Genomic DNA, 24913 nt, shown 5'->3' with positions numbered 1-24913 from the left:
GGTATAGACGGTCTTTTTTGACGTAATTCAGAGGGCGTTAAAATTTTCCAGTTTTTTCAGTCATTATTTCAAAAATCTCATGTTTCCTTTCTCCGCAGAAAGGAAAAACGTTCGGCTGCTTGCCACAAGCAATGAGAGACTTCAAAAACTCCTTTTAAATCTTTTATTAACCGCAACGACAGAAAACTACGCAAAAACAAATTGATATGATTTACAAAGGTAATACCACAGAAACTGCGCCTGCGTTTTTTCCACCAAGAACGGTCAGTGTCGTCGCTGAGCAACCACAACCTCAATAATGTCACAACAATCTGTCACAACTAATTGTCCGAAAGATGTCAGGTTTCGAGTGATTCGAAGATTCAAGTCGAAAACTGTCCGAGCGAATAACGACGGCACACCATGGCCTTAATAATTCCACTTGTCATCTAACTTGGCTGTTCTTCTTTAAGTCTTTAGTAAATTTTAGAACAGAGAGTCTCTCTCTTCCAGCTTTTCTTTTCAATAAAAGTTCACTGCCTAACCCTTGGGACTCCAACATACATATAATGTCGTCTAAAGAAAGTTGAGACAAAAGTAGCACAGATTAATTTTAAGCAAATCTCAAGGAACTAGTTACGGTGAAAATATTTTCCTCCACCAAATAAAACCTTATTTATTTGCGATAATTAGACTAGCTCTCTCAGTTCAGCTGGTTTGAATGGGGACCTGTTTTCAAGAGCAGGACCAGACCACAACACTGGAGGCTACGTTCCCTACTCTTTGCAAGAAGTGCAGAGGTTCTTTAAAATCCCCTGTTAACCAGTACAGAGAAGATAAGGAGATGGGGCCTACGGTTAATCGTCCTTATCCGAGAAGACTACAATGTCTAACCATTTGTAGGTGTCATAGCAAAGGCAGCACATTCTCTTCACATATGTTAAAGCGCGGGAAAACACGGGTGACCACAACGCGATTGCTTTCAGTTTGGTTCTTGATTGGGCGAAAAGGTGGCGTGAGTTTTCTGGACCAATCACAGAGCAAGAATAGCGAAATTAATTGAAAATTGCTCTACTGGTACGATTCGTGTCATCAAAAAACGAGTAGATGTTTAAAATTGATTATCTGTTGCACTCCTACCTGGTTTGTTTTCTGCCACAGCTACGAGATAAAAACATCCTGTGTTGGACAGAAGCGTGGATACAAATGGGAAAAGACGATCCATTACCTGACACGAATTGATACAAAAACAGAAGATACATATATCTTATTAACCAAGCGCGAGGGCCGTACTGGGAGAATATCAGCCCGAGGTCTTGACAGTACGGACCGAGGGCCGATATTCTTCCAGTGCGGTCCCAAGCAAGCTTGGTTAATACGAGATTTATTCTACGACTGAAGTTCAAAGGGACACAAGTGCGGTATCATTCGGGACCATTCGGGACAGTGCTCGGTCCAATACTGAGAGAATATTGACCGGCAATAGAGCATTTTGATTGGTTGATTTTAGTTATTGGCCCTCTTGACTGCCCGAGTCGTGTAATAAATTGATTTAATGACTGGCATCACACCCTTAAGCAGAGGACAAATGCACCCAAATGCCCTTTAGGGGTGGTAACTACGGGAGTCATAGAGTATGTTACCCCCCCCCCCCCCACCCAAACGATCACTTCTTTTTTTTTCATTCATTTCATTCAAATCTCATAATCTGGGTTTCCATCATTCAGTGTGACCAGGGGCGGATCCAGGACTTTTTGACTTGGGGGGGGGGTCCAGACTTTGGTTCAGAAAGGACTGTTGGATGCTTTTGAGGCAAATTACTTCTCCCAACACCCCCCCCCCAACACCCCCTCCCACCAGTCGCGGTTGCAAGCTATAATTTCTTGGCCGCTTACCGTTTACTTGGATTCATTAATTTAAAAAAATCAGCCAGTTAAAACGTGATATACGATCCTGTCGATGTAAGAATTTCAGTCTCAAAGTTGTAAGCGTCAGGTCTGATAGGGGGGGGGGGGTCCGGACCCCCGTACCCTCCCCCTGGTTCCGCCACTGGTGACCATGGATCAATTTCACTTAACAATATCAATTTATAAGTTGTCAAGCAGAAAGGTGCATGAGGAAAAAAAAAAACAGTAGACAATGTTGCTGAATTTAACACCAATTCTAGCAGGTAGAATATTCAACACAGCGCATGGCACACTCCTAGGAACATTCGTATGTAGATCTTGGGACTGAAAGGAGGTCCCACAGAGATGCCCCACAATGCATATTTAAGAATAAAGGCTGATAGTTTCTAAAGAAACTGTTTGGGGCTGCGTTGGTGGGGGTAACAAAATAATTTGAATATATCAACAAAGTTAAAATGGTAAATTGGCCACCGTTACGATTATAAAAGCTGACGTTTCAAGCGTTAGCCCTTTGTCGGAGCAAATAGGGGAATTGTGGGTTGTGTGTGCTTTTAAAGGCAGAAAAAGGAGCTATGTGATTGGCTTGAAACATCAGCTTTTATAATCGTAACGGTGGCCAATTTACCATTTCAACTTTGTTGATATATTCAAATTATAACGCATATTTAACCTCCTAAGATCTCATTAGGAATCCTCTGTACTGTCTGCCATACAATTTCTATGATTTTAGTTTGGAAAATTTGGTATTGGAGCAACCAGTAATTCAGGTAATTGTATTTTTCTATATTCCCATCACATGTCTGCTTAATATTGCAATGAAAAATTCTGTCTTGAGCACTCGTGCAAGTTAAAGGTTTCATTACTTGGTTCTTATGACATATAGGTACCTCCCTTCCTTTGTCTCCACCTGCCCATGATGCCTCAATGCTATGACTGCCAACCTTACAAAACCAAAATAAAAAACAAACAAAAAGAAATCTGATCATTTAGAATAAAAAATAGTTACTTTTTCCCAAGCATCTCAGTGGTCCGGAATCTTAAATCCTCTATTCAGATTGCTTAATTCTGCCCACTCTAGCAGTCTGGGTTTTTAATTGACGGGTGTCAGATTGTGACAGATACTTGTCAAAATATCTTGAATCATAGTTTGTTTGGAAGCCTTTTAATTCAACTTTACCATTACGCAAATAAAAATGTTTTTGGAAAAGCCTCTCTTTTACTTCAATTACAGGTGTTTTCTTTACTAAATTACTCGGTTGATGGAGGATCATGCCATTAATTTATTAGTTTGGATATATCAACAAAGTTGAAATGGTAAATTGGCCACCGTAATGATTACAAAGCTGACGTTTCGAGCGTTAGCCCTTCGTCGGGGCGAATAGAGGAATTGTGGGTTGTGTGTGCTTTTAAAGGCAGAAAATGGAGCTACGTTATTGGTGGGTGCATGGCAACGAGAAAAACATGAATAAATTAGTGGAATGAAAAGCATTCATTGATCCCAGTGGGATTTAGACTGCCGGTTTAACTGGATTTAGACTGCCGGTTTAACTGGAGTTAGACTGCCGTTCATTGATCCCACTAGGATCAATGAACGCTTTTCATTCCACTAATTTATTCATGTTTTTCTCGTTGCCATGCACCCACCAATAACATAGCTCCATTTTCTGCCTTTAAAAGCACACACAACCCACAATTCCTCTATTCGCTCCAATGAAGGGCTAACGCTCGAAACGTCAGCTTTTGTAATCATTACAGTGGCCAATTTACCATTTCAACTTTGTTGATATATCCAAATTATTTCGTTACTCCCACCGACGCAGCCCCAAACAGTTTCTTTCGAAACTATCAGCCTTTATTCATTAATTTATTAGCTTTGCCAACAATGCATACAATATAAAACATGGATAAATTACAAAAACAATGACATACAGGCAACCACAACAGTGATAGTTAAATTACTGTGGTCCCATTATTACAGCCTGAATCATTCAGGTTCATTTTACAAGCATTTCGGTAAGTTTAAGAAAAAAATTAAAATGTTTTTCAACATCCTTGGTCAGTCCATATTGGAAAAAACTGTACCCTCTTTCTTGAATACCAACCCCCCCCCCCCCCCCCCCAGCCTACAGCCTAAAGCGGTATCTGAGATAATGCACACAGTATTTCCCAATATGGACCTTTTGGCTGGTGAACAACATAAATATATTATCAAGAAATATCAATGCGGACAGAGCATGTTAATACCTCATCAGAAGCAGTCACAACATATGGTGGGTTGAAGATCAATACATCAACTTTTCCAAGAATGTGTGGCACTAGACATTCCACCTGTGAGGTGAAAAATACTTTCATATGATGTCAAGCAAATTTTTATTTTTGCTAAATTTTTCTTAAACACAAAGGTGCGCTATAAAAGGAGCCTTAGTCCCCACTGCACCATTTGTCAATCAACCGTCGTGTGATGTAGAACTCTTAGAGTCAAGTCAGCTTGAGCTACAGCTACTCCAAAGCAGTGAACAGCAGGCCCATTCCTCAAAATCATTTTATGTCAGTCATCACAATACAAGAATTTTTGAGATTTGTATTTCCTTTCTCCAATGGAAACTGTCTTCATTTGTGGCGGTAAATTTGAGATCGAAGTATGTGGTTCACACATTACCTCATGCCACCACGCTGGTGGAAGTAAACAATAGATATCTCATTAGCTCTTCTTGTTCGTCTACCAGCATTTGAATTTGATGCCCACACGTCAACGGTGAGTGACAAATGAGCCCAGGTCTTCCCAGGGAAGACTTCCTTATATAGCGTGCCTTCGTGTTTAACCCCTCTTACTCCCACAAGTGATTAACATGTCAGTTCTCCTCATAAGTTGTCTACCAAACAGGAAATGAGAAGACTCAAATTTATCAGGTAGAAGTTGTCATTTTGATCTAACCCCAAATTCTTATAACCAGTTTTCTAGGAAATGTGAAGTATCTAGAGGGGAGAATTAACTATCAGATCTTAAACACGAAGGCACGCTGTATAAGGAAGTCTTCCCTGGGAAGACCTGGGCTCATTTGTCACTCACTGTTGACGTGTGCGGGTCAAATTTAAATGCTGGTAGACGAAGAAAAGGAGCTAATGAGATATCTATTGTCTACTTCCACCAGCATGGCAGCACGAGGCAAGGTGTGAACCACCTACTTCAATCTCAAATTTACCGCCACAAATAAAGACAGTTTCCATTGGAGAAAGGAGATACAAATCTCAAAAATTCTTGTATTGCGATGAAGACATAAAACAATTTTGAGGAATGCACCCGTTGCTCACTGCTTTGGAGTAGCTGTAGCTCAAGCTGACTTGACTCTAAGAGTTCTACATTACACGACAGTTGATTGAAAAATGGTCCAGTGGGACCTAAGGCTCCCTTTATAGCGCGCCTTTGTGTTTAAGAGTTTAAGGATTATAACCTCTGTTAACAACTTTTTTTCTTTCATATTGAACCAGAACTTACCAAGTCTGTTACAACACAACAAACATTCACTCCATTCTGTTTTGCTGTCTTTGATGTGCATTGAGCTGCTTTGGGGTTTATGTCTGTAGCTCTGAAAGAAATCAGGTACCCCAATAAATTACTGATTACAGGCTAGGCCTGTTTGTTCATTTTTCATCACTAAAATAGGAATAACCTTCAGGAAGCGAGGAAAGGTTGGAGACCCAAACTGGACCAGCACTCAGGATCGAAAGAGAATGTGCTGCTTTTGCTAAAATTATTGACATCTGTAAATGGTCAGACATTCTTACTAGTCTTCTTGGTTAAAGAGTGGTGAACATAGCTCTGGACGTAGAATGGCCTTGTTATTGTTTATACATTCAGTTTAATCACCTTTAAAGCTGAATTGGGCCAGCCTATCAAAATATCGCAAATGAATAAGTAAATTAATGGAGGAGGAGAGGCAATATTTTAAGAAAAAAAATGGCTATTACATATAAAAAATCTATACCCACACTACTCATGGTCTTTGAAAATCAGAGGTGATGGGTTTCCAAACATAAAAGTTAAAAGTATTAGTATGAGTGTGAGGCCAAAATTTAATTTTCACCAGGGTGGAGCCACTAAACCCAAAAAGCACCAAGGGGGGAGGGGTGAGGGTACTACATGGAGAAACACTTGATTCTATAAAGTGTCACCGTTTTTCCCCAATTTGTTCTTCTAATTTTCTACAGGACTAGAAACGACCCTATGACCCCCCTCCCAGGAATATGACGCTTAAACGCCCCTTCCCTTCTCCCCAGGAGTGTGATTCTTTGTACAGTGCATATTACTCACATGTCTACTCACATGTAGTGGGTGAGGGGTCCAAGAATGGAAGCCAAGAAGGTTATCAGCGCACCGGAGCCACTGCCGACCTCCACACATAAAAGTGGCCTGTGTATAAAGTAATGGATGCAATCTAGTTTTAAATGAAGTTCCGATGCGTTAGTGAGAGATTTCATTGGAATCACGTAAAAATACATTGCCTTTGTGCTCTCAAGAAATCTGCGTCTTTTTCCAATGCATCCATCATGAGAAATGTGTCTTCTGCAGGCTCGTAGACATGCTGGTAATCAACTTGACTAAAATGTGAAAACGTTGGAGTGGGAAAAGACATTGGAAGGTTAAAAAATATCGAACAAAACTTTGTGGTGTCTCAAAGCTCAATGTAGCTCGTCTGCCATCTTGTCCGTGATGTTGTTAGGAGCCTGGTGATTAATACTGAGTATTTTTCTCATTTCTCCTTTGGTTTGCTGTCTCCACGATCACAGCCTGAAATGGAACCCGAGGTAAAGCGCCTCAAAACGGACAACAAATCCACGGAAAATGGCGTGGTTGATGAGAAATCTAATATTTCATACGAATTTGCGGATTCTGAGTGGAACACCGCCGATGAACGAGCAGAACGCGCGCCCGACGCGGGAAAAGGGCAACTTCCGGTCTGTCAGCATGGTCTAGAGTGCAACGACGTAGATCTGATCCACTTCGCAGAATTCTGGCATCCGACAGAAAGAAAGCTAGAAGCTGATGAAAATAACAACGAGAAAGACGAAAAGCATGAAGAAGAGGAATGCGAGGTGGTGGAATTGCCGAATTATTATGTTGATTGCACCCAACCAGTTTTCGATGAGGAATATTCTGACAGTGAGGCAGAAAATGGCGAAGATGATAAATTCTTCGCGTCAAAATCACACGAAGAGCACTTGGGTAGCGATAGTTTGGGATCGCAGTGAGTAGATTGAGCAGGCAATAACCTTTAATAAAACACAAAACAAGAGGCTGGGTTAGGAGCAGGTTAAATTTGCAACATCCAGCTGCGCTTGTTGTGATTTATCAGATGTCACGCGAAAACACTTTCGGGTGTTTTTGTATCCTTGAGGAGAAGATTAATGAAGAGAGACGCTTTATAATTCCTTTTCACTTATTAAAAGCAAAATCATTTATTTTTTTGATGAACAAATACATCTAATGTAAATGATAAGGTAATAGGATATTTGCATAACAATTGTTGCTGTCACATTGATACGCCATCTTCAAAGCGGTGTGAAATTTGTAATCGACTGCGCTTCTGATAAAAACCCTGGTGGCCGTGCAAAAGTAGACAGTTCAGTGCGACGATTTATAAGCCCGCTTGAAACTGTAGACAAAGTCTTTTTTTTTTTTTTTTTCTTTTCTGAGACTAACTATGGAGTAGTTATTGTACTTAATTAATTACCTCGTGTCTTTTGTTCATTATTGAATGTTCCGCTGGTGTGTCGTCAAACTAATCTGTGTTTATAAAGAATTCTTTTGTCGCCTTTCGGCTGTAGGAAAAAATCATTGATTGCTGAATTCCGGTAAAAATTTGCTTTCAGATTGTCCAGAGATGACACAGTTCTAAGTCGTGGTCCCAGCATCGTCAAATCTTACTCTCTTTTGTCTGAATCTGAACGCCGGGAACTCATAAGAAGGGCCTTTGAAATGAAAGATCTGTTGAAAAAGGAACTCAATAAAACGTTAGGAATCATTGAAGAAAAGAACAAAGAGCTCAGACGAGTGCATTCTCAGCTAGAAAGAGGACAACTGGTGGTCGATGGAGAGAAGGACGCTTTAAATAAGGATGATCTGTGCTATTTTCCACTTTTTGCTGAGAGGGAACACAAAGAGGGGTCTGCCGCTCAGATGCATTTCCGTCTTGCAGGTTAGAATTTGCAAAGCATGGGGAGGAGGGGAGGGGAGGAGGGGAGGGGAGGGGAGGGGAGGGGGACATTCCATGTGGTAAACTGGGGGAATGGAAAGAATCTCTTAAAGAAAACTGTCATAGTTCATAGGGCCTGTTTCTTTACTTAAAGTTCAAAGAGTTTTATATTAAGTGCTGAGTCCTAAACCTAGACTCTTCTTGCAAAAGCTGGAAGATGCCCAAGTCTGGAAGGGAGGGAGGGGAAAGAGTCTCTTCTTCCTGTTGCCTGTTCTTTGATCTTCAACATCTTACACCTTTGACTCTCTTCTACTGTCCTCCTCTTTGAAACACCGTAGATTGATTATCAATAAATTTTGGCTTTATTTTATTTTTTTCATTTCTCTTCCTCTTATCAGATAAGGAAGAGAAGAGAGGAGAAGGAAGAATTTTCCTTACCCCTTCCCCACCCCCCTCCCTATGACTATCAACAATTCCTTTAGTCCCACATGTTTAATAATAATAATAATTAATAATAACAATAATAATGATAATTTTTTTTTGATAGAGCGCTATTTACAATGACAGATCAACAGCGCTTTACAATTAATGTACTAACCCACCCATCCCACCCCAGGGGAGGACATCCATCACACAGTAATCTCGTGTGTGGAAAATTAACATCTCCTACCCCAACCCTGCAGGAGACAGGATCTCCATTTTATTCGTCTCTATCCACGAAGACTAGAATATCTAACCATTTCTTGATGTTATAGAAAGGTAGCATATTCTTCTCAATTATTTTAAGACCTTGAGTGTTGGTCCGGGTGGGGCTCGAACCCTCGACCTCCCGCACAACAGTCCGGCGCTCTATCCATTGAGCTAACCAGGAGGTTATCTGGATCTGCACATCTGTGTACATCAATTTGCTTTAACTCACTGTTAAACCTAACCTTTCCTATCAAGTTTCAATACCTAAGGTTTACTCCAGAATTTTTATTCTCTTTTTTCTTTTTTAATCTCACAGAATCTCAGTTCTATAGGCTTGTTGATACAATGGATAGGTATCGTGTTACTAAAGTGGAATATGTGGTGAATCCAGTTATGATCAGAAGATTCCAGAAAGCCAGACAGAAGCTGAAGGAAGTACGAGGAGAAAAGATGTCTTACCCTGTATTAGCTTTCCATGGAACAAAAGAGACAAACATTCATTCTATTTGTGATACAGGATTCAGAGTTCCTGGAGAGGCAAACTTTGAGCATGCAACTGATACAGGTAATAATTGTGAGTTACAATTAATAATTAAGCCCCCCTTCGATAAACCCCCTCTCCAATAAGGTCCTTCTCCAATAAGCCCCCTCTCTAATAAGCCCCCTCTCAAATAGGCCACTTTTCAAATGAGCTCCCTCTTTAATAAGCCTCCTTTGTAATAAGCCCTAACCCTAATAAGCCCCCTCTCCAGTAAGCCCCCTCTCTAATAGGCCCCCTCTTTAAAAAGACACCTCTCCAATAAGCCCCCTCTCCAATAAGCCCCTTCTCCAATGTCCCCTCTCCAATAAGTCCCCTCTCCAATAACCCTTTTCTCCATTAGCTCCTACTCTGAAACATGAAAAGCCCTCCTTTCCAATAATCCCAGTTTGCAATTCTGTCATTTCCAGTCCTCAATTTAACATGTCCTTTCTCTATAAAGCCCCCTTCTAAAATAAATCCTTCTCTTTTTGAGCCTCCTCTATATTAAAAGGCCCTCTCTGATAAGCTCTCCAATTTAATAATCTCCCTCTGTTACAAGCTTAAGCTTCCTCCAATACCACTATAACTGTCAAAATCATCATTTCCCACCCCAAGGAATGGAAATTTTGAGGAACAGACTTTGCAACCCTTGCTAAAACTTTAACTTTCAACAATTTTGATAAAGCATAAGTGAAGCTGAAATTTTCCTTTTTTTTTCTCTAGGAAATTATGGCCGTGGTGTTTACTTCAGCGAGTATCCATCCTATTCAATGAAGTACATCCGAGGTGCATCAAAGCTTCTTCTCTGCCAAGTGCTCCCTGGAAAAGTTTATGGATGTACCAAATTGATCCACGGGGAACCCCTGGAGATGGGCCATGACTCTCACACCTCCCCTGATGGTAAAGAACTGGTCATTTTCAACTCTCATCACATTCTGCCTTCTTATGTTGTTCATTATAGAGAAGCTAATGGTGACTTCTCATATGAAGATACCAATGTCTAATTGAAGGTTCACTGTATTTCCTTAAAGAAGCACTCGTGCTCTTCTAAGTGTCATCCCCTGATTAAGCACCCACACCTTAGGCCCAATATATCAAATAAGCAACCCCACCACCACACACACACACGCACGCACGCACACGCACACGCACACACACACACACTCACACATACACACACATCTCTTTTTCAAATTGTAGGGATACAAGAAAAACCTATTTCTATTGCCACTTTTTCAATTTATAAATTTTTAAGCTTCAACTACAGCTGAATCAGTACAGAATAGCTTTTTTGAAAAGTGCCCCCCCCCTGAATTAAGCTCCCTCCTTCTAACAAGTGCCCCCCCCCTCCAATAAGTGGTCCTCCTTTAGTCAAAGTACAATATATGGAAAAAAGCTCAAATGCACTTCCCAAGTTTGTCATTAAAACAAAATAATTGTTATCAAGTCATTCATGAAGTACTAACAAGTCATAGGTGATGTGTCACACCTCTAACCTTGTAAATTGTCTTTCACCTGAGAAATAACACACAGGTTTAACAAAAACTTTTGATTTTTAATTATATGTACAAATTTTAAAAAGAAACAGAACACAGACAGATTTAATAGATACCCCTGGATGAGATAGAGTTGATTTCAAAACAGTTTTGTCGTTGACATGTGAAGTAACACTTTCAGATGATAATTTTGACAGTTATTTGGTATGTAGATGTGAAACAAACGAAATTCAACATATTGGGGCTTTGACTGATTGCATGAGAACTTCAAGTAAAGTTTAGCTTTTGTGTCTGACATTTTGTCAAATGGACTGGGCACTATTTTTTGAAAAAAAATATTGGGAGTATTTTTTTTTTTGTAACTGAATTCAGGTCACTTGCCAACTTTAATGACAGATATCTGTTTTAGTAATAAATAAATAAATAAATTAAGACAGCATGAAAGCAGAGTGACCCATAAGGCCACAAAGCTTGTCTTGGTCTCCATAACATGATACAACAAAGAATATGGGTACTCCCCCCCTGGATGGAATGCTAGTCCATCACAGATTATCCCTTCCTCCCCCCCCCCCCCAGAAATTTGTTCTGATTAATTTGGTTTTGGTTTTACAACACACAATCATAAAGCACTTTCACATCTCTTGAGTAAATACAATGATAAATTAAACACAAAGACATTAAAGACTTTTTTACTTTCTATGATCAATAACTTAATCAAAGTTCAAATCACTACTGTGACCTTAGAACAAAAGTCAACTTCAGAAAATGATTCACTAACTGAAAATATTACCAATAAACATGCAGGGTATGTTAAATGTTCTCAAATTCCTGCCTTAAATTATTTAAATGCTCTTAATTTAATGAGTTCTTTACTATTAATACCCCATTCCCACCAGCAAAACATGTTTAGTTAAACCAGGTTTCACTGAAAGATAATTAGCAACAGTGTTCAAGTACACTAACTTGTATTTTCAATGTGCTAAATTTGAAGTAAAAAAATATCGGTATAGGCAGCTTCTATGAATACAAGAAATTTAAACTGTATTCAATGAAACAGCTTTGAAACATGTTTAAGTTTTGGTCTAAATGGGGTATAAAAGTGTGTTCCTGACTTCAGGCAAGTCACAAGTCACAACCTACACTGCAATGAATAATACTTGATCTTGTTGTCTGACCATGGGACTACTGAGAGTGATAACACCTGACATTTCAACAGCCCTAGGAGGCCTGTTCAAAGCTGAAGCCCATGACATGACAGGCGAGTGACTCTTTGAATTCAGTGACCTGTGCATAGGGCAGTAACAATGTTAAATTAAACCAAAGGCCATACTATTTAACCATAACATTACTAATAATATTCTACCATGTAATGCTGAGGTACTATTTGTCTTGACCATGATGTACAATTCCAATATACAGTCCACACTTTATATTTACAATAATTATATATGATTAAAGTTTTGATAAAAAATAGTTATCTGTGGATGGTGTGAAGTTAACTTGTTGAGTAAAGACAAATAAGTGTATTCCTCATGAAAACTGTATCGTAATTGGAAGATTGTAAAAAAAAAAAATAAAAAGGTCAGGCACAGCTCATCATTTTATCCTGTTAATGTTGAATATTGCCCAGGCAAAGGTGCATGAATAGGCCATTTTACAGTAGTGTGCTTAGTCGCCAAGCCTTCGATTTGGAGTGAGGCTGAAGGTGACCTTGTCATGATAGAGACCTGTATCTAGTTAGCATGATAACAAAATGATTTACATTTGAAAAGCAGCAACATCTGTATCATAAAAAGGTCACCTTTAGCCTCACTCCTGTTTAAAGGCTTGGCAGCCAAGCATGCAACTGTAAAATGGACCTTTTTTTATGGGGAAAATAACACTATAATCAGTGTGTTTTGCAAGAGAAGGTTGAAATTGAGAGCTGGCAAAAATTCATGAGAAAGAGAAAAGGAAAGATAAAAACAAGTGAATGAATGATAAGGAAAGAAAAAGCCAAGTTGTCTTAATTTCTTTATCACACATTAGCCTGGCCATGCAACCAGTCAAACATATTTCACATGATACAAAGTAAGCAACTTTTCTAAATAGAATAATAATTATCCTTGTTGTTTCCTGCATGGTTTTCAGACACCTGAATGGTCTCTACCTTGAGATGCAATAATACTCTGTTAAACATTTCTGGTTTTACAACATTTGCCCAGTTTCACAGTAACCTTTTCTGTTAAAACTTAAAATAAACCTGTTCTCAGGCACCACTATAAAATCACTAGAACTAATAATTAAAAGCAAAATATTCCTTCTAGGAAATAAGAATTCAAAATCCAAGTTTTATGATCAAATCTTAACATAATTTCATCAATGCCAAAATACTTCAAGTAACAGAAAATATTACAATTAATTCAAATAATTAGATAATCTCTAAACTTCCACACTTCACTCTTGAAATATTCATTTCACTGAACCAAAAAGGCCACTTAAAAATTAGCATTTAAAAACCAGCATTTTCCACTGTCAAAATAAAAGTTACACTAAGAATTAATAAATTGTATGAACTGAATGACAACAGATTGAAGATACTTAATATTTAAGACTTGAAGTTGCATTCCCAGACATCACTGTTATAATTATCATTAATTAATTTTAAATGTTATATGATAATTTTCTCTGCAGCCCTAGAGGGGCAATCTTTGCTTGCACATTTTAAGTGTTAATGTACTCATAATTTACACTTGGACATTCACTTCATGAAAAAAAAAAACATTCCATCAAAACACTTTTATTCCCAAGTTCTCTTTAATAATTCTCCATATATACTGCCTTCCACACATAGCTTCTAATTTTAGTTTGGAGAATTTAGCATTGGATCAAATGATATTAACCTGACTGATAATTTTCTTTACTCTTGTCACTTGTTTACTTGATGTTGTGAGGAGAAAGTACATGTTGGTCATTGTTGAGAGTGGAAGCGTTATGCCTGAATGGAGCATCTAAAGTGAAGCTCAACAAATTTCAGACTGCTTTAAAAAAAAAAAAAAAAAAAAGATAAAATTTGAAAAGCAATTCATTATCATCAACTTTAAAATTACAAGTTTCTGACCAACAAGAACAATGTAAGCATCATTTATCTAAATTTGTCCCAATTTTAAAAAAACATTTTTTCACAGCAAATAATTATGTGCCTCATTGTTAAACTTTCCATGTAAACAAAGCTTGCCCTTCAAGGTACCATGGAGTTATCTCTTTTAAATACTTATTGGAGATTCCTTAAATGTACATCACGAGTCACCCCCATTGTCCTCATTATCGACCAAACTGAGATATTCCTGAAGGGCAGACAGCTGTGGGTTGTCATGCTGACCATAATCAATGTCATCTTGCGAGCTGTCTGAACCACTAGGGCTGTTATTCAATGCGCTTGGTGGTAACTGTAAAAGGTGTTGTGTACCATCCACTTGATCAGCTGAAAAAAGAAAGAAATAAAGAGAAAAACTTTTAATTCCCTTCAGTGTAACCATGTACAGATCTGCTCCAACCTGCCACGATCTTTAGTTTCTCATTAAGTGCTGCCATGGTTTAAAGGGTTGTCGTAAAGTGCTACCTGCCACCTAAAAAACTGGCTACCTTGAGTTTCCGACACCTACAACCTTCTAAACATAACCTCTGCTACCATTTTCAGGGTTCTCATTAAGTGCCAGCTACCTCAAGTTTACCCCACCTACCCACTTCTACTAACAATCCTGAGATACTGAAGCAAAACACAGGGCTTGACCCTAATGGTAGCCCACTAGCCACGGACTAGTAGAAATTTAGTTTTGGCTAGTGGTTTTCCATTTCCACTGGCCAGTTTGGCTATTAAACAAACTGAAATATTGCCGTACGTAACATCTAAAAACATCTAAGATGTCACTAGCCACTTGGCTAGTAAGTTGAAAAGTTAGCGTCCAGCCCTGAAAACAAATCTTCTTCTGTCACAAACAAATCTTCTTCTGTCACAAACCTAACAACCCGGGTCGGCCCATTGTCTCGGCTTGCAGTTGCCCTACCGAACTTATCTCCAGCTATTTAGACAAAATTATGGCTCCCATCGTCAAAACTTTACCATCATATATTAAAGACAGCCAACACTCCTTTTCACCATGGACATTACGTCTCTTTACACTGTCATTCCTAATGGCGAAGGCCTTCTGGCCCTTAAACATTTTTTTGATCAACGTACTGTTAAGGAACCTAAATCTGCAACACTACTACGCTTAGCCGAACTAGTGCTCACACTCAATTGTTTTTCATTCGGAAACAACTTCTTCAAACAAACCAATGGTGTAGCCATGGGCACCAAAATGGGACCTAGCTATGCGAATCTTTTTGTAGGTTTTGTCGAACACCAATTTTTCAGCCAATACAACGGGTCCAAACCTGAACTCTACGGTCGCTACATCGACGACTGTATCGGCGCTACCTCCTCTACCAGAGAGGAGCTCACTCAATTCATAACCGCAGTCAATTCTTTTCACCCGGCTCTGAAATATACTTGGGAAATTTCTGACAATTCTTTATCCTTCTTAGACGTCAAAGTTTCAATTGAAGGTAACGGTTTATGCACTAGTGTGTATTACAAACCTACAGACTCTCATAATTACTTGTTATATTCGTCTTCTCATCCATCTCACGTTAAGAATTCCATTCCTTTTTCTCAGTTTCTAAGATTTCGTCGTTTATGTAGTAATGACTCTGATTTTCACCACAAATCAGAGTCAATGTGCCAGTTCTTCGATGAACGTGGTTACCCTGTTTCCGTCGTTCAAGCGGGTTACCACCGCGCTCAACTTATTGATCGACATTCAGCACTACAAACGTCGCATAAAGAAGATTCCGAACGCATTCCATTCACTCTCACGTTTCACCCTCACAACCACTCAGTTAAATCCATCATTCTTAAAAACTTTAAATTACTTCAAAACGATCCAGAGACAGGCACTATCTTTTCGCAGCCTCCGCTCATTTCATTCAAACGCGACAAAAACTTAGGCAATTTTTTGGTCAGAAGTTCTTTTCAGACTAATGAGCAACCAGGCACTTTTAAATGCGCTCGTGCACGATGCAAAACGTGTCCTTTCATTCACAACACTGATAAAATATCGGGACCTAAACGATCCATTAAGATCACCGACCACTTCACGTGCACCTCCGCTAATGTAATCTATTGCATAACTTGCACTTATTGCAAAAAGATATACATCGGCGAAACAGGCAGAAGACTAGGTGACCGATTCCGAGAACACCTTCAAGACGTGGAAAGGAATGACAAGGACACATCGAAACCAGTCGCTAGACATTTTAATTTACCCAATCATTCTAAGCAACATATGGCAATCTGCGGTCTTTCCTTGCACTTAGGTGGCACGGAAAGCCGTAAAAATCTTGAACAAAAGATCATCTTTCAAACCGGCCGTCTAAATCCCACAGGGATCAATGAACGCTTTTCATTCCACTAATTTATTCATGTTTTTCTCGTTGCCATGCACCCACCAATAACGTAGCTCCATTTTCTGCCTTTAAAAGCACACACAACCCACAATTCCTTTATTCGCTCCGACGAAGGGCTAACGCTCGAAACGTCAGCTTTTGTAATCATTACGGTGGCCAATTTACCATTTCAACTTTGTTGATATATCCAAATTATTTCGTTACTCCCACCGACGCAGCCCCAAACAGTTTCTTTCGAAACTATCAGCCTTTATTCTTCTGGTCTGTACTGTTATCAAAAGATAAACTGACCCATAACAGCATCAAAGGAGTAATTTGCGATGTTCACAGGCTGATTTATCCATTCATTTTCTTCCAAGTCTGTGATTGTGGCCCGCCAGCGGGGATCAGGGTGTAGGAGCCAACAGATAATAAACAAAAGATCTGTTAGGTAAACAAGATAACCACAGTATTAGTTAGGACTCAATTAGATTTGTGGCACTCTTAGGGCCTGCTCTTATCTTCACTGTAACACTCTGACATTAGCCCTCCACCAGCCATTGGAATGCTGTAGCTCATGCAAACTACAATCACGCAGCCAACTTAGAGATTATAAGTTGAAAGTGTTCTCCCTACACATCTGCAAATTACAAGGCTGTGCTCTGAGAAAAATAGAAGGGAGCCCAGTCCTCTGAAACTGTGAAATCCAGGATGCCCGGCATGTGCTTCATATGAAAAAAACTAAGATTGCCGAGTCATCCCAGAGCAAAAGTAAGATGCCAGGGGCCACCAGGCGCTGCTAGACCACAGCCCTGCATTACCCAAGAAATTGATGATGAGAAAACTCAAACTTATCATATAAAATTTATCTTGATCTAACACCAAATTCTTGAAACTAACTGACCAGATAATGTGTAGTAGCTAGAGGGGAGAATTAACAATCAGGCCCTGGTTGTTCGAAGGTTGGATAGCTAGCACTATCCACTGGATAAAACTTTATTCGGTGGATAACGCAATACGTTTTTCTGTCACTTATCCATCGGATAGCGATTTATCTGTTGGATAGTGTTGTCCGCCCTTTGAACAACCGGGCCCAGATCTTGAGAGTTCAAAGGTTCTGGGAAATATTTTTTTTCTTACCATTTGAGACAAGAAATGGAGGATGTAGCTCTGCTCGTATGGTTTCCTCGACATCATAAAATGGATTCTCACCAAACACTAGAGTGTACAAAGTGACACCCATTGACCACAGTTCTAACTCTGGTCCTGCATATCTACAAGATACGAAAGATTTTGATCAATATTGACATGACAATTGCTAAAAAAAATTAAATAGAGAATACTAGTAATACATGGGTGCACTTAGATATGAAATTTCTATTTGAGTTGGAACATGAGAAGAGAAATTTTATATCTACAAACAACCATGCACTATTCTGTTCATTATAAAAACACCATTGGCCTTCATTGACAAGAAAAGTTGACTTTATTACTGGTGAACACTTTGCCATTCGTTCATCAATATGACAGAGAGGTGTGAAAAATGAGTGATGTGTCAGTGGCACATTAGCAAAATAAAACACACTTAAAAAAATTGTAATTGTAGTTGCACACAATCTTTTCACAGCTTTCCTCAAGGCTGGACATCTTTGTTTAACACCGCAGATTATAAATCTGGTCATAAGTCAGGGAATGTCCGGACTTGGCAGCTTTTAGGCGCGTGTTGCATTCGTTTATGGCAAGGCTTTAACTCAATTTTTAATGCACTTTTGCTTAATAATTATATAGTATATATATAATTAGATAAAATATAGCTTTTCAATACTTTTATCTTTTAATATTAGTTCTTATTAGCTCATTATTTGCAATTAGTTTCCCGTTCACTTTTCAAACAAGCTATTAGCTCTTAGGTGATACGTGGGTAAATATTTAAAGTATTTTTTTCATTTTATTTATATGATAAGCTGCTTTCACCATGTGTAGAATTATACAAGGTCATAACCCATTAGCGAACAAACATGTTAAAGGCAATGATGCAGATGGAAAAAGATGAAAAGGGAGTGTGGTTCACAAAAACAAAATATTACAGGAAGTCACTTACTTGTTTCCCATCAGAACCTCTGGTGAACAGTACTCCATTGTGCCACAAAATGTACAAAACTTTTTCCCTTCTTCCATGTATGCTGCTGACCCAAAGTCAATCAACTTGACATGGAATTTGTCATCCAAGATGATATTTTCATCCTGCAATTAAGGTTAGTTAAAAGGGATTAAGTTTAATATAACTGCCAAACGAGCCTATGATTGTTTCCCCACAAAAAACTAGAAATTTAGGTACGGCTCAGATTTAAAGTTTTCTGTGACAGTTGTCCTGTCACCTTTGTAGGGGCATCAAAGCACTTACTCCATTAAGAAACTAACCTTCACATCCCTATGAAGTATGCTATGGCTATGAAGAAAGGATACAGCTGAAACAACCTAAGGCAGAGACAAAAAAAAAAACAAAAAAAAAACAGATGGATACATACTAAAGAAACATACTGAAAATCCTCTAATAAGCTCCCGTGGGGCTTTGGAGGGGTACTTTGGAGGGGTGGCTTATAGAGAGGGGGGCCTAATAGAAGGGGGGGCTTATCAATTTAGAACTCAACAAAGAATTCAATTTTTAATCTAACTCTCTCAATGGACCTTGTTTAACCATGTTGTACTTTTAACATAGCTCCGTAATTTCCGTATGCGGGACCTATTAGAGGATTTATGGTAACATCATATTTTGTGCTGACAGAAATATGCTGGACATACGAACATCAGAGACACATTCCGCAGTGCCTTATTTGCCTTTTTTTTGTTTTTGTTTTTACCGCATTTTGACCTCACCTATACACTGAATGCAAATATGGCGTCCAATTTGAATTGCCATTGTTCTGGACTGACAGTTAGCCTCATCTTCACATGGAAACACTAAAGGATTATTACATGTGTGAGAGGCTAGTCAGTCCAGAACAATGGCAATTTAAATTGGATGCCATATTTGCATTCAGTGTCTGATCTATTGCTAAACAGACTCACAACAACATGGAATCTATTTTACAATCACTTTGCTAACAGAGCACAACACAAGAGCTGGTAGTTTTTTTGTTTTTTTTTTTCCTTACAAAAGACACACAAAGGACATTCAACACAGAAATTTCATACAGAAATAACAAGTCAAAAGACAGATGAATACCTGTCTGAACAAGTAACTGCAGAGGGGTTCATCTGTTGCTGGTTGTCTGTCAATAAACTCAAACAAATCCATTCCACTTCCATGCTTCTCCATGACCAACTGAAAGAATTCGTCATTTTCAAAAGCCTCCAGCATCTACAAGACAAGAAAATTATTAATTATTATTAATAGCAAGATCACATTTAGGAATTCAGTCTCCAAAAAATAAGTCTGTAAACAGCTCTGAGGGTCCAGAATTTGTTTTACTTCATCCCATACAAGAACAACAGAGTTTTCATTAACCTCGTTCACCCTAACTTCAGTAAGAAAGTTCCCCATTGTTTCGCCCAGAAATTCTATTATTGATCATTAAGTTAATTTCTCCGCTAATGAGATACGTTATAGTGATGTCATAATACTAATGTAAGTCATTTGTCAGCTGTGGACCTAGCCAACTCACTGGGTAAATATCAAATCGTTTTGAATATTACTTTACTATCTGAGCATTTCATAACAGTGTGACTTCCTTTTAGGATTTGAACACACTTCTTTGATTGTCTGGTAGTAAAGTCATCAATAAAGATGTTTGATAACAGTGAACCAAAAGCCCACAACTAATGAAACACCCATAGTGTTCTCTACAAATTTCCTACAGTATTTCTAATAATTTGTCTAACAATCAAGAGCTTTTTGAGTTTGCGATCATTTTCTTTATTCTCATGACCTTATAGTCTTTGATTCAGGGGTGATGCCATGGGGAGAAATTAGATGCTAATCATTCTCAGGGGTTAAAGGTGTTAAGAAAATAATGGGGTAACATTAGAAAAGTGTACATAAACGGGAGTAGATAAGTATACCAGTAACATAACACCTTCATGTCTGAGTAGAAAAATAGCTTGATAGGTCATTGAAATTTAGCACGAGAATTCTGCATAGAAGTTGCAGAATTTCCCAGCATCCAGTCCCAACAAGTACCCTTCTTAAAAAAAAAAAAAGTACACCTTCTGATCTCCATTATATCTACTAAAATCAAAATCTTTAACATTAAAATTCATATGGCTCAATAATACTAAAGTGCTGAATTTCAGAGGCTAGAGGTAATAAATGCATACACTTTACCTTTACAATGTTTGGGTGTTTAAACTTTGCCAGCAAAGCAATTTCCAATGGAATTGAACCTAAGATTGAATCTTCTACCCAACAGTCAGGCAGAATTTTTGCTTTCCTGATGAACTTGACAATGACCTGGAAATTACAACCAATCATAACGTCACAATGAAATGTAACCCAACAAAATATAATAGGAGAGAGAAATGGCTGAGAATAACTTTGGAGGAGTTTTTTCCCTCATCTTTCCTGTCTCCCCCTCCACCCTTTGACTCGCATGATCTAATTTACTGATTCTCCTCACTGTCTGCCATAGAACTCTTATGGCATTAGTTTGGAGAAGTTGGTATTGGATCAGTAACTAATCCCCTAATTTACATTTTTCTTTCTTCTCATCACTTGTCTGCTTGATATTGTACTTGAAGAATTTCTGTTTTAGTCACTCATGGGAGTTTGAGGGCTAACAAAACTACAGATCCCTATATACTTCAAAAAATGAGTTCAGCTCATCTGTAACTGGTGGATGAGCTCTAAGGATAGCTTCTTTTTCATTCTTAACCATTTAATTCCCAGAAGTGATTAACTTGCAACTTCTCTCCACAATATCCATACATTATCCAGTAAATGGGTAATGAAAAATAATACTCATAGTTAGCTGGTAGAACACTAAATTCTCATAACTCTTGTTCAAGGAAATGTTTAGCAGATAGAAGGGAGAATTAACAATCAGACCTTGGAAGTTGAAGGGTTCGTTAATTTTGTCTCACAGTCTACCTATTGACAGAATCACGATAAATCTTATTTACCCAACATTGCAGAGCATTCAACTGAGAATTCTACGAAGAAGAATGAAAAACATCTTCACCTTTACTCCATCCGATCTCCGTTGACCAACTTTCACAAAACCAAATGCACCCTTTCCTATGGACTGGAGGGTTATGTACCTCTCATCGTACCGGCCACGCCCAGGGGATGGTTCCTCTCTCAGACTTCCTTCACTTAATTGTTGACTGAGCTGCAAACAAAGGAGACTAAAATTTACTCTATGGGAAAATTCATTACTTGACGAGGGAATTCCACATTAAATTGCAAGCGAAAACCAATATCGCACGAATCGCTTCGCGATTCGTGCAATATCGGTTTTCAAGTGCAATTTAATGTGGAATTCTCGAGTGATGTAATGGATTTTCCTTGAATCGCATGACTGAATAAAAGTGAGAAAAAAAAGGAATAGCATTACTTAAAATTGTTATGTTTACGTAGATGCGAAACAATATCACTTAGCCTCGTTTTCAACTCACAATTCCAGGCTAAATAGCTCGCTTCGTTAACCAATCAGAATGCGAGATTTTATTCAATGATGCAATTCTATGATGTATGATTTAAAAGTGTTTTTTAATCTTACTTATTGTTAACAATGCACAGGCAAATATTCAAAGACATAAAGAAATTTTATATTCTTAAACTCTTGATAAACATGTGGTTGCCAGTGATTTCTAGAATGAAGGTTACAGACATAATACATTAAGAACGGAACAACTAATTACAACGATGAAATAACATAGGAAACACGGATAACATAGGATGAAATGTGAAACAAGCGAAGATAGGAGAGATTACCTGACGATTTGGGAATACTGCGTAGAGAACTAATATTGCTCAACTTTGAACTAGCAAAGTCCTTGCAATTTTAATAACCCGCGCAAATGTGGACCTAGCTATTTATACTATTCATACACTCGGACTGGGGCAAGGCGGGGGATTGGTTTCTACACTTATCATCATTAAAATTTTACTCTCATAAGATTCCATGTCGAGGCACAGTGGCCTCATGGTTGGTACATTCGACTCTGGAGTGGTCGGGTTTCAAGCCTTGTCTGGGGGCATTGTGTTGCGTTCCTAGGCAAGACATTTTACTCTCACAGTGCCTCTCTTCACCCAGGTGTTTAAACGGGTAGTACCGACGAATTTAATGCTGGGGGATAACCCTGCCATGAACCAAGCATCCCATCCAAGGAGGAGTAGAAATTCTCCTGGTTGCTTCATACTACAGAAACCAGAGTTTTGCACAAGCCTGTTAACTTGGCTCATAAACAACCTTTACTTTTTGGGAATTCCATAATTCACCTCTGCTAGGTTGCCCACTGAATATTCCATGCTGTTCAAACTTGCTGCTAAAGCAAGACTGCTTGTAGATCTTCCACCTTCACCTTCTTCTTCCGGGTCACGCGATATCCATGCACAAAACAGGACACGGCCGTCATTCAATTCAATTTTCTTAATCTGTTGATAAAAATATTAGGTATTTCAAATTTGCTTAGCAATCAGAACACATTATTTTAAACTTGAATCCACAAAGAACCCAAGAAAGTATTTGTGTAAGTAGTGGAAAAATAAAGACGAATTTGCAAATCTCATGACAAATTAAGAATCAATGTGTTTTAATTGTCTTATTACATGTGCATTTGATTCAGTACATGCATTTAATGAGTTCTAGTGAACAGATTTCGTGCAATATAAGTATACTATTTTACACTCACTTACAGTACATGCATTTTTCCTTTCACACAGTTCCATGAAGTGATACCCATGAAGTGTGTGTTTCATGCATGTAGTGGCTGGGAATTGCACAGCCTTAAGCATGTGTAATTCTGTGGTACATAAAAGCAGTACTTTACAATTCCAAGAAACACACTCAATTCAATGCTTGCTTTCTTGATTCTTAAAAAGATCAACATTCAAAAAAAATCTCAGACACCGCAATTATTACTTAAAAATTGAATTATCATTTAGAACTTTTAGCCTACATTAAAAAAAAAAAAACAATTCACTTTACACCCTTCACACTCTAACATCAGTACGCATATTCTCCAAACTGTTCTCGCTATGGATATATCAACAAAGTTGAAATGGTAAATTGGCCACTGTAACGATTACAAAAGCTGACGTTTCGAGTGTTAGCCCTTCGTCGGAGCAAATAGAGGAATTGTGGGTTGTGTGTGTTTTTAAAGGCAGAAAATGGAGCTACGTTATTGGTGGGAACATGGCAACGAGAAAAACAAGAATAAATTAGTAGAATGAAAAGCGTTTGTTGATCCCTGTGGGATTTAGACTGCCGGTTTGAAAGATGAGCTTTTGCTCAAGATTTTTACGGCTTTCCGTGCTACCTAAGTGCAAGGAAAGACCGCAGATTACTCCCACCGACGCAGCCCCAAACAGTTTCTTTCGAAACTATCAGCCTTTGTTCTCTCTATGTTTCCTAAGGTGCTGACAAGGAGAATTTGTTTAACAATCAAGAGCTTCTTTAGTTGGTGATCATTTCTTTTATTCTCCTGACCTTTATCTGTCATTTACAGGTGATATTGTTAGGAGAAAATACGTTGGTACTCACTTGGAGGACAAAGGGTTAATACCTGAAAAATGATTGCGAGAGGTGAGCCATCCTTATGTCTGGCTTGACCTACAAAGCTTCCCTCACAGACTGGTTGATGGGGAGAGGCAATCTCTGTGCGGCCAGAGCTTGTCGCAATATTGGGCGTAGATGTAAGTCCATCTAAATTATATTCATCTCTTTGTAGAGGAGTTGGTGATCCCTTTGGTGATTCATTTTGATTTTGCAAGTCTGTGAGTGATGCGTCGGCAGCTGAATGGTTTTCATTGGTACTTGGAAGTGAATATGTCTCACTCGTGTTTGCTGATGACTGGGAGCTTGTAACTTGTTGGACTGTTAAGAAATGACCTTAGGTTATATTACTGTTAAAATTACCAGTTATAGTATAAATGTAGGACTGAGTTCGAGCACAACACAAGTGCCACCAGTGACCAAATGTTGGCTTGTTTAACTATGCCTTTACAAATTTAAAGCAGAGTTGTCAAAATAAGCCAGCAACAAGCACACTTCACGGTCTACTCTACAAAATGTGCAATCGTTTAGACAACCTTGTGAAAGCTTAAAAGAACTAGGCAACCCAGATCTTTCAGGCACACAGTGTTTATGAAGGGGTTAGCAAGGATTTTGCATGGAAATTTCTAACAGTTAGAAATTTTCAGGCACCATACATGGAGGTAATGCATCCTTTTACAACTAAGAGATTTCATTCATGAGATTCTCTCCATTTGCCCCTTTCCACAAACCTGAAGTATCAGATTTCTCTGTCACTGTGAAAAAAATCATGGTTATAGATGCCCAAAGATCCCCACCCCCCCCAACTATAATTGCACCCCTGATTCCCCAAAAAGCCCAGCTTTGAAATGCATGATGCTGATCATGCATTGCAGAGAAAAAAATTATCACTTTCCTAACTATATAACTGCTAAATGAAGCCACCACCTTTAGTGAGACTTGGAGA

The 24913-nt window shown here is 38.6% G+C and overlaps 3 protein-coding genes across 9 annotated transcripts in view; 1 reads left to right on the top strand and 2 right to left on the bottom strand.

Annotated features, from left to right (window-relative positions):
• Positions 1 to 149: 149 nt before the first annotated feature.
• Positions 150 to 6520, bottom strand: LOC111338430 (methyltransferase HEMK2). Of its 7 annotated transcripts, XM_088747058.1 has the most exons (8): positions 6390 to 6520; positions 6211 to 6297; positions 5383 to 5473; positions 4131 to 4214; positions 2750 to 2827; positions 1120 to 1207; positions 874 to 1003; positions 417 to 555 (listed from the first exon to the last, which is right to left on the bottom strand). In XM_088747058.1, coding segments are annotated over exons 1-8 (690 nt in total). In that variant the 3' UTR covers positions 417 to 554. The 7 variants fall into 7 exon arrangements, with proteins under 7 accessions (XP_088603181.1, XP_088603183.1, XP_088603182.1 ...); XM_088747055.1 differs by having other exon boundaries at positions 150 to 1003; XM_088747057.1 differs by lacking the exon at positions 874 to 1003 and having other exon boundaries at positions 150 to 555.
• A 160-nt stretch (positions 6521 to 6680) lies between these two features.
• LOC111338429 (uncharacterized) lies at positions 6681 to 13560 on the top strand. Its single transcript, XM_022944925.2, has 4 exons — positions 6681 to 7132; positions 7758 to 8083; positions 9087 to 9335; positions 10014 to 13560. The coding sequence occupies exons 1-4, from the start codon at positions 6681 to 6683 to the stop codon at positions 10292 to 10294; spliced, it is 1308 nt and encodes a 435-aa protein (XP_022800660.2). The 3' UTR covers positions 10295 to 13560.
• Positions 11460 to 24913, bottom strand: part of LOC111338444 (PAS domain-containing serine/threonine-protein kinase) — a 23367-nt gene continuing 9913 nt past the window's right edge. The window contains exons 10-19 of the mRNA XM_088747050.1: positions 23978 to 24288; positions 22692 to 22847; positions 21430 to 21579; positions 20577 to 20702; positions 19479 to 19613; positions 18674 to 18730; positions 18354 to 18496; positions 17393 to 17526; positions 16565 to 16696; positions 11460 to 14249 (exon numbers count right to left, since the gene is read on the bottom strand). Of these exons, the coding sequence (XP_088603176.1) occupies positions 14065 to 14249; positions 16565 to 16696; positions 17393 to 17526; positions 18354 to 18496; positions 18674 to 18730; positions 19479 to 19613; positions 20577 to 20702; positions 21430 to 21579; positions 22692 to 22847; positions 23978 to 24288 (1529 nt within the window). The 3' untranslated portion in view covers positions 11460 to 14064. The remainder of the gene's footprint in view (positions 14250 to 16564; positions 16697 to 17392; positions 17527 to 18353; positions 18497 to 18673; positions 18731 to 19478; positions 19614 to 20576; positions 20703 to 21429; positions 21580 to 22691; positions 22848 to 23977; positions 24289 to 24913) is intronic.

The sequence above is a fragment of the Stylophora pistillata genome, chromosome 2 (genome assembly GCF_964205215.1).
Source record: "Stylophora pistillata chromosome 2, jaStyPist1.2, whole genome shotgun sequence".
Lineage (NCBI taxonomy): Eukaryota > Metazoa > Cnidaria > Anthozoa > Scleractinia > Pocilloporidae > Stylophora > Stylophora pistillata.
The sequence above is the reverse complement of the archived record's forward strand: the minus strand, read 5'-3'. Positions and strand labels throughout refer to the sequence as shown.

Bases quoted from the DNA above. Each gene is read 5' to 3' on its own strand.
- LOC111338430 (XM_088747055.1), bottom strand. From the start codon at position 6,520: ATGTCTTTTCCCACTCCAACGTTTTCACATTTTAGTCAAGTTGATTAC. The intron at 6,298-6,389 runs GCAATGTATTTT...CTTTATACACAG, and splicing joins GATTTCTTGAGAGCACAAAG to GCCACTTTTATGTGTGGAGG. The intron at 1,208-2,749 runs GTAATGAAACCT...AATTCGTGTCAG, and splicing joins CTATATGTCATAAGAACCAA to GTAATGGATCGTCTTTTCCC.
- LOC111338429 (XM_022944925.2), top strand. From the start codon at position 6,681: ATGGAACCCGAGGTAAAGCGCCTCAAAACGGACAACAAATCCACGGAA. The intron at 7,133-7,757 runs GTGAGTAGATTG...ATTTGCTTTCAG, and splicing joins AGCGATAGTTTGGGATCGCA to ATTGTCCAGAGATGACACAG. The intron at 8,084-9,086 runs GTTAGAATTTGC...TTAATCTCACAG, and splicing joins GATGCATTTCCGTCTTGCAG to AATCTCAGTTCTATAGGCTT.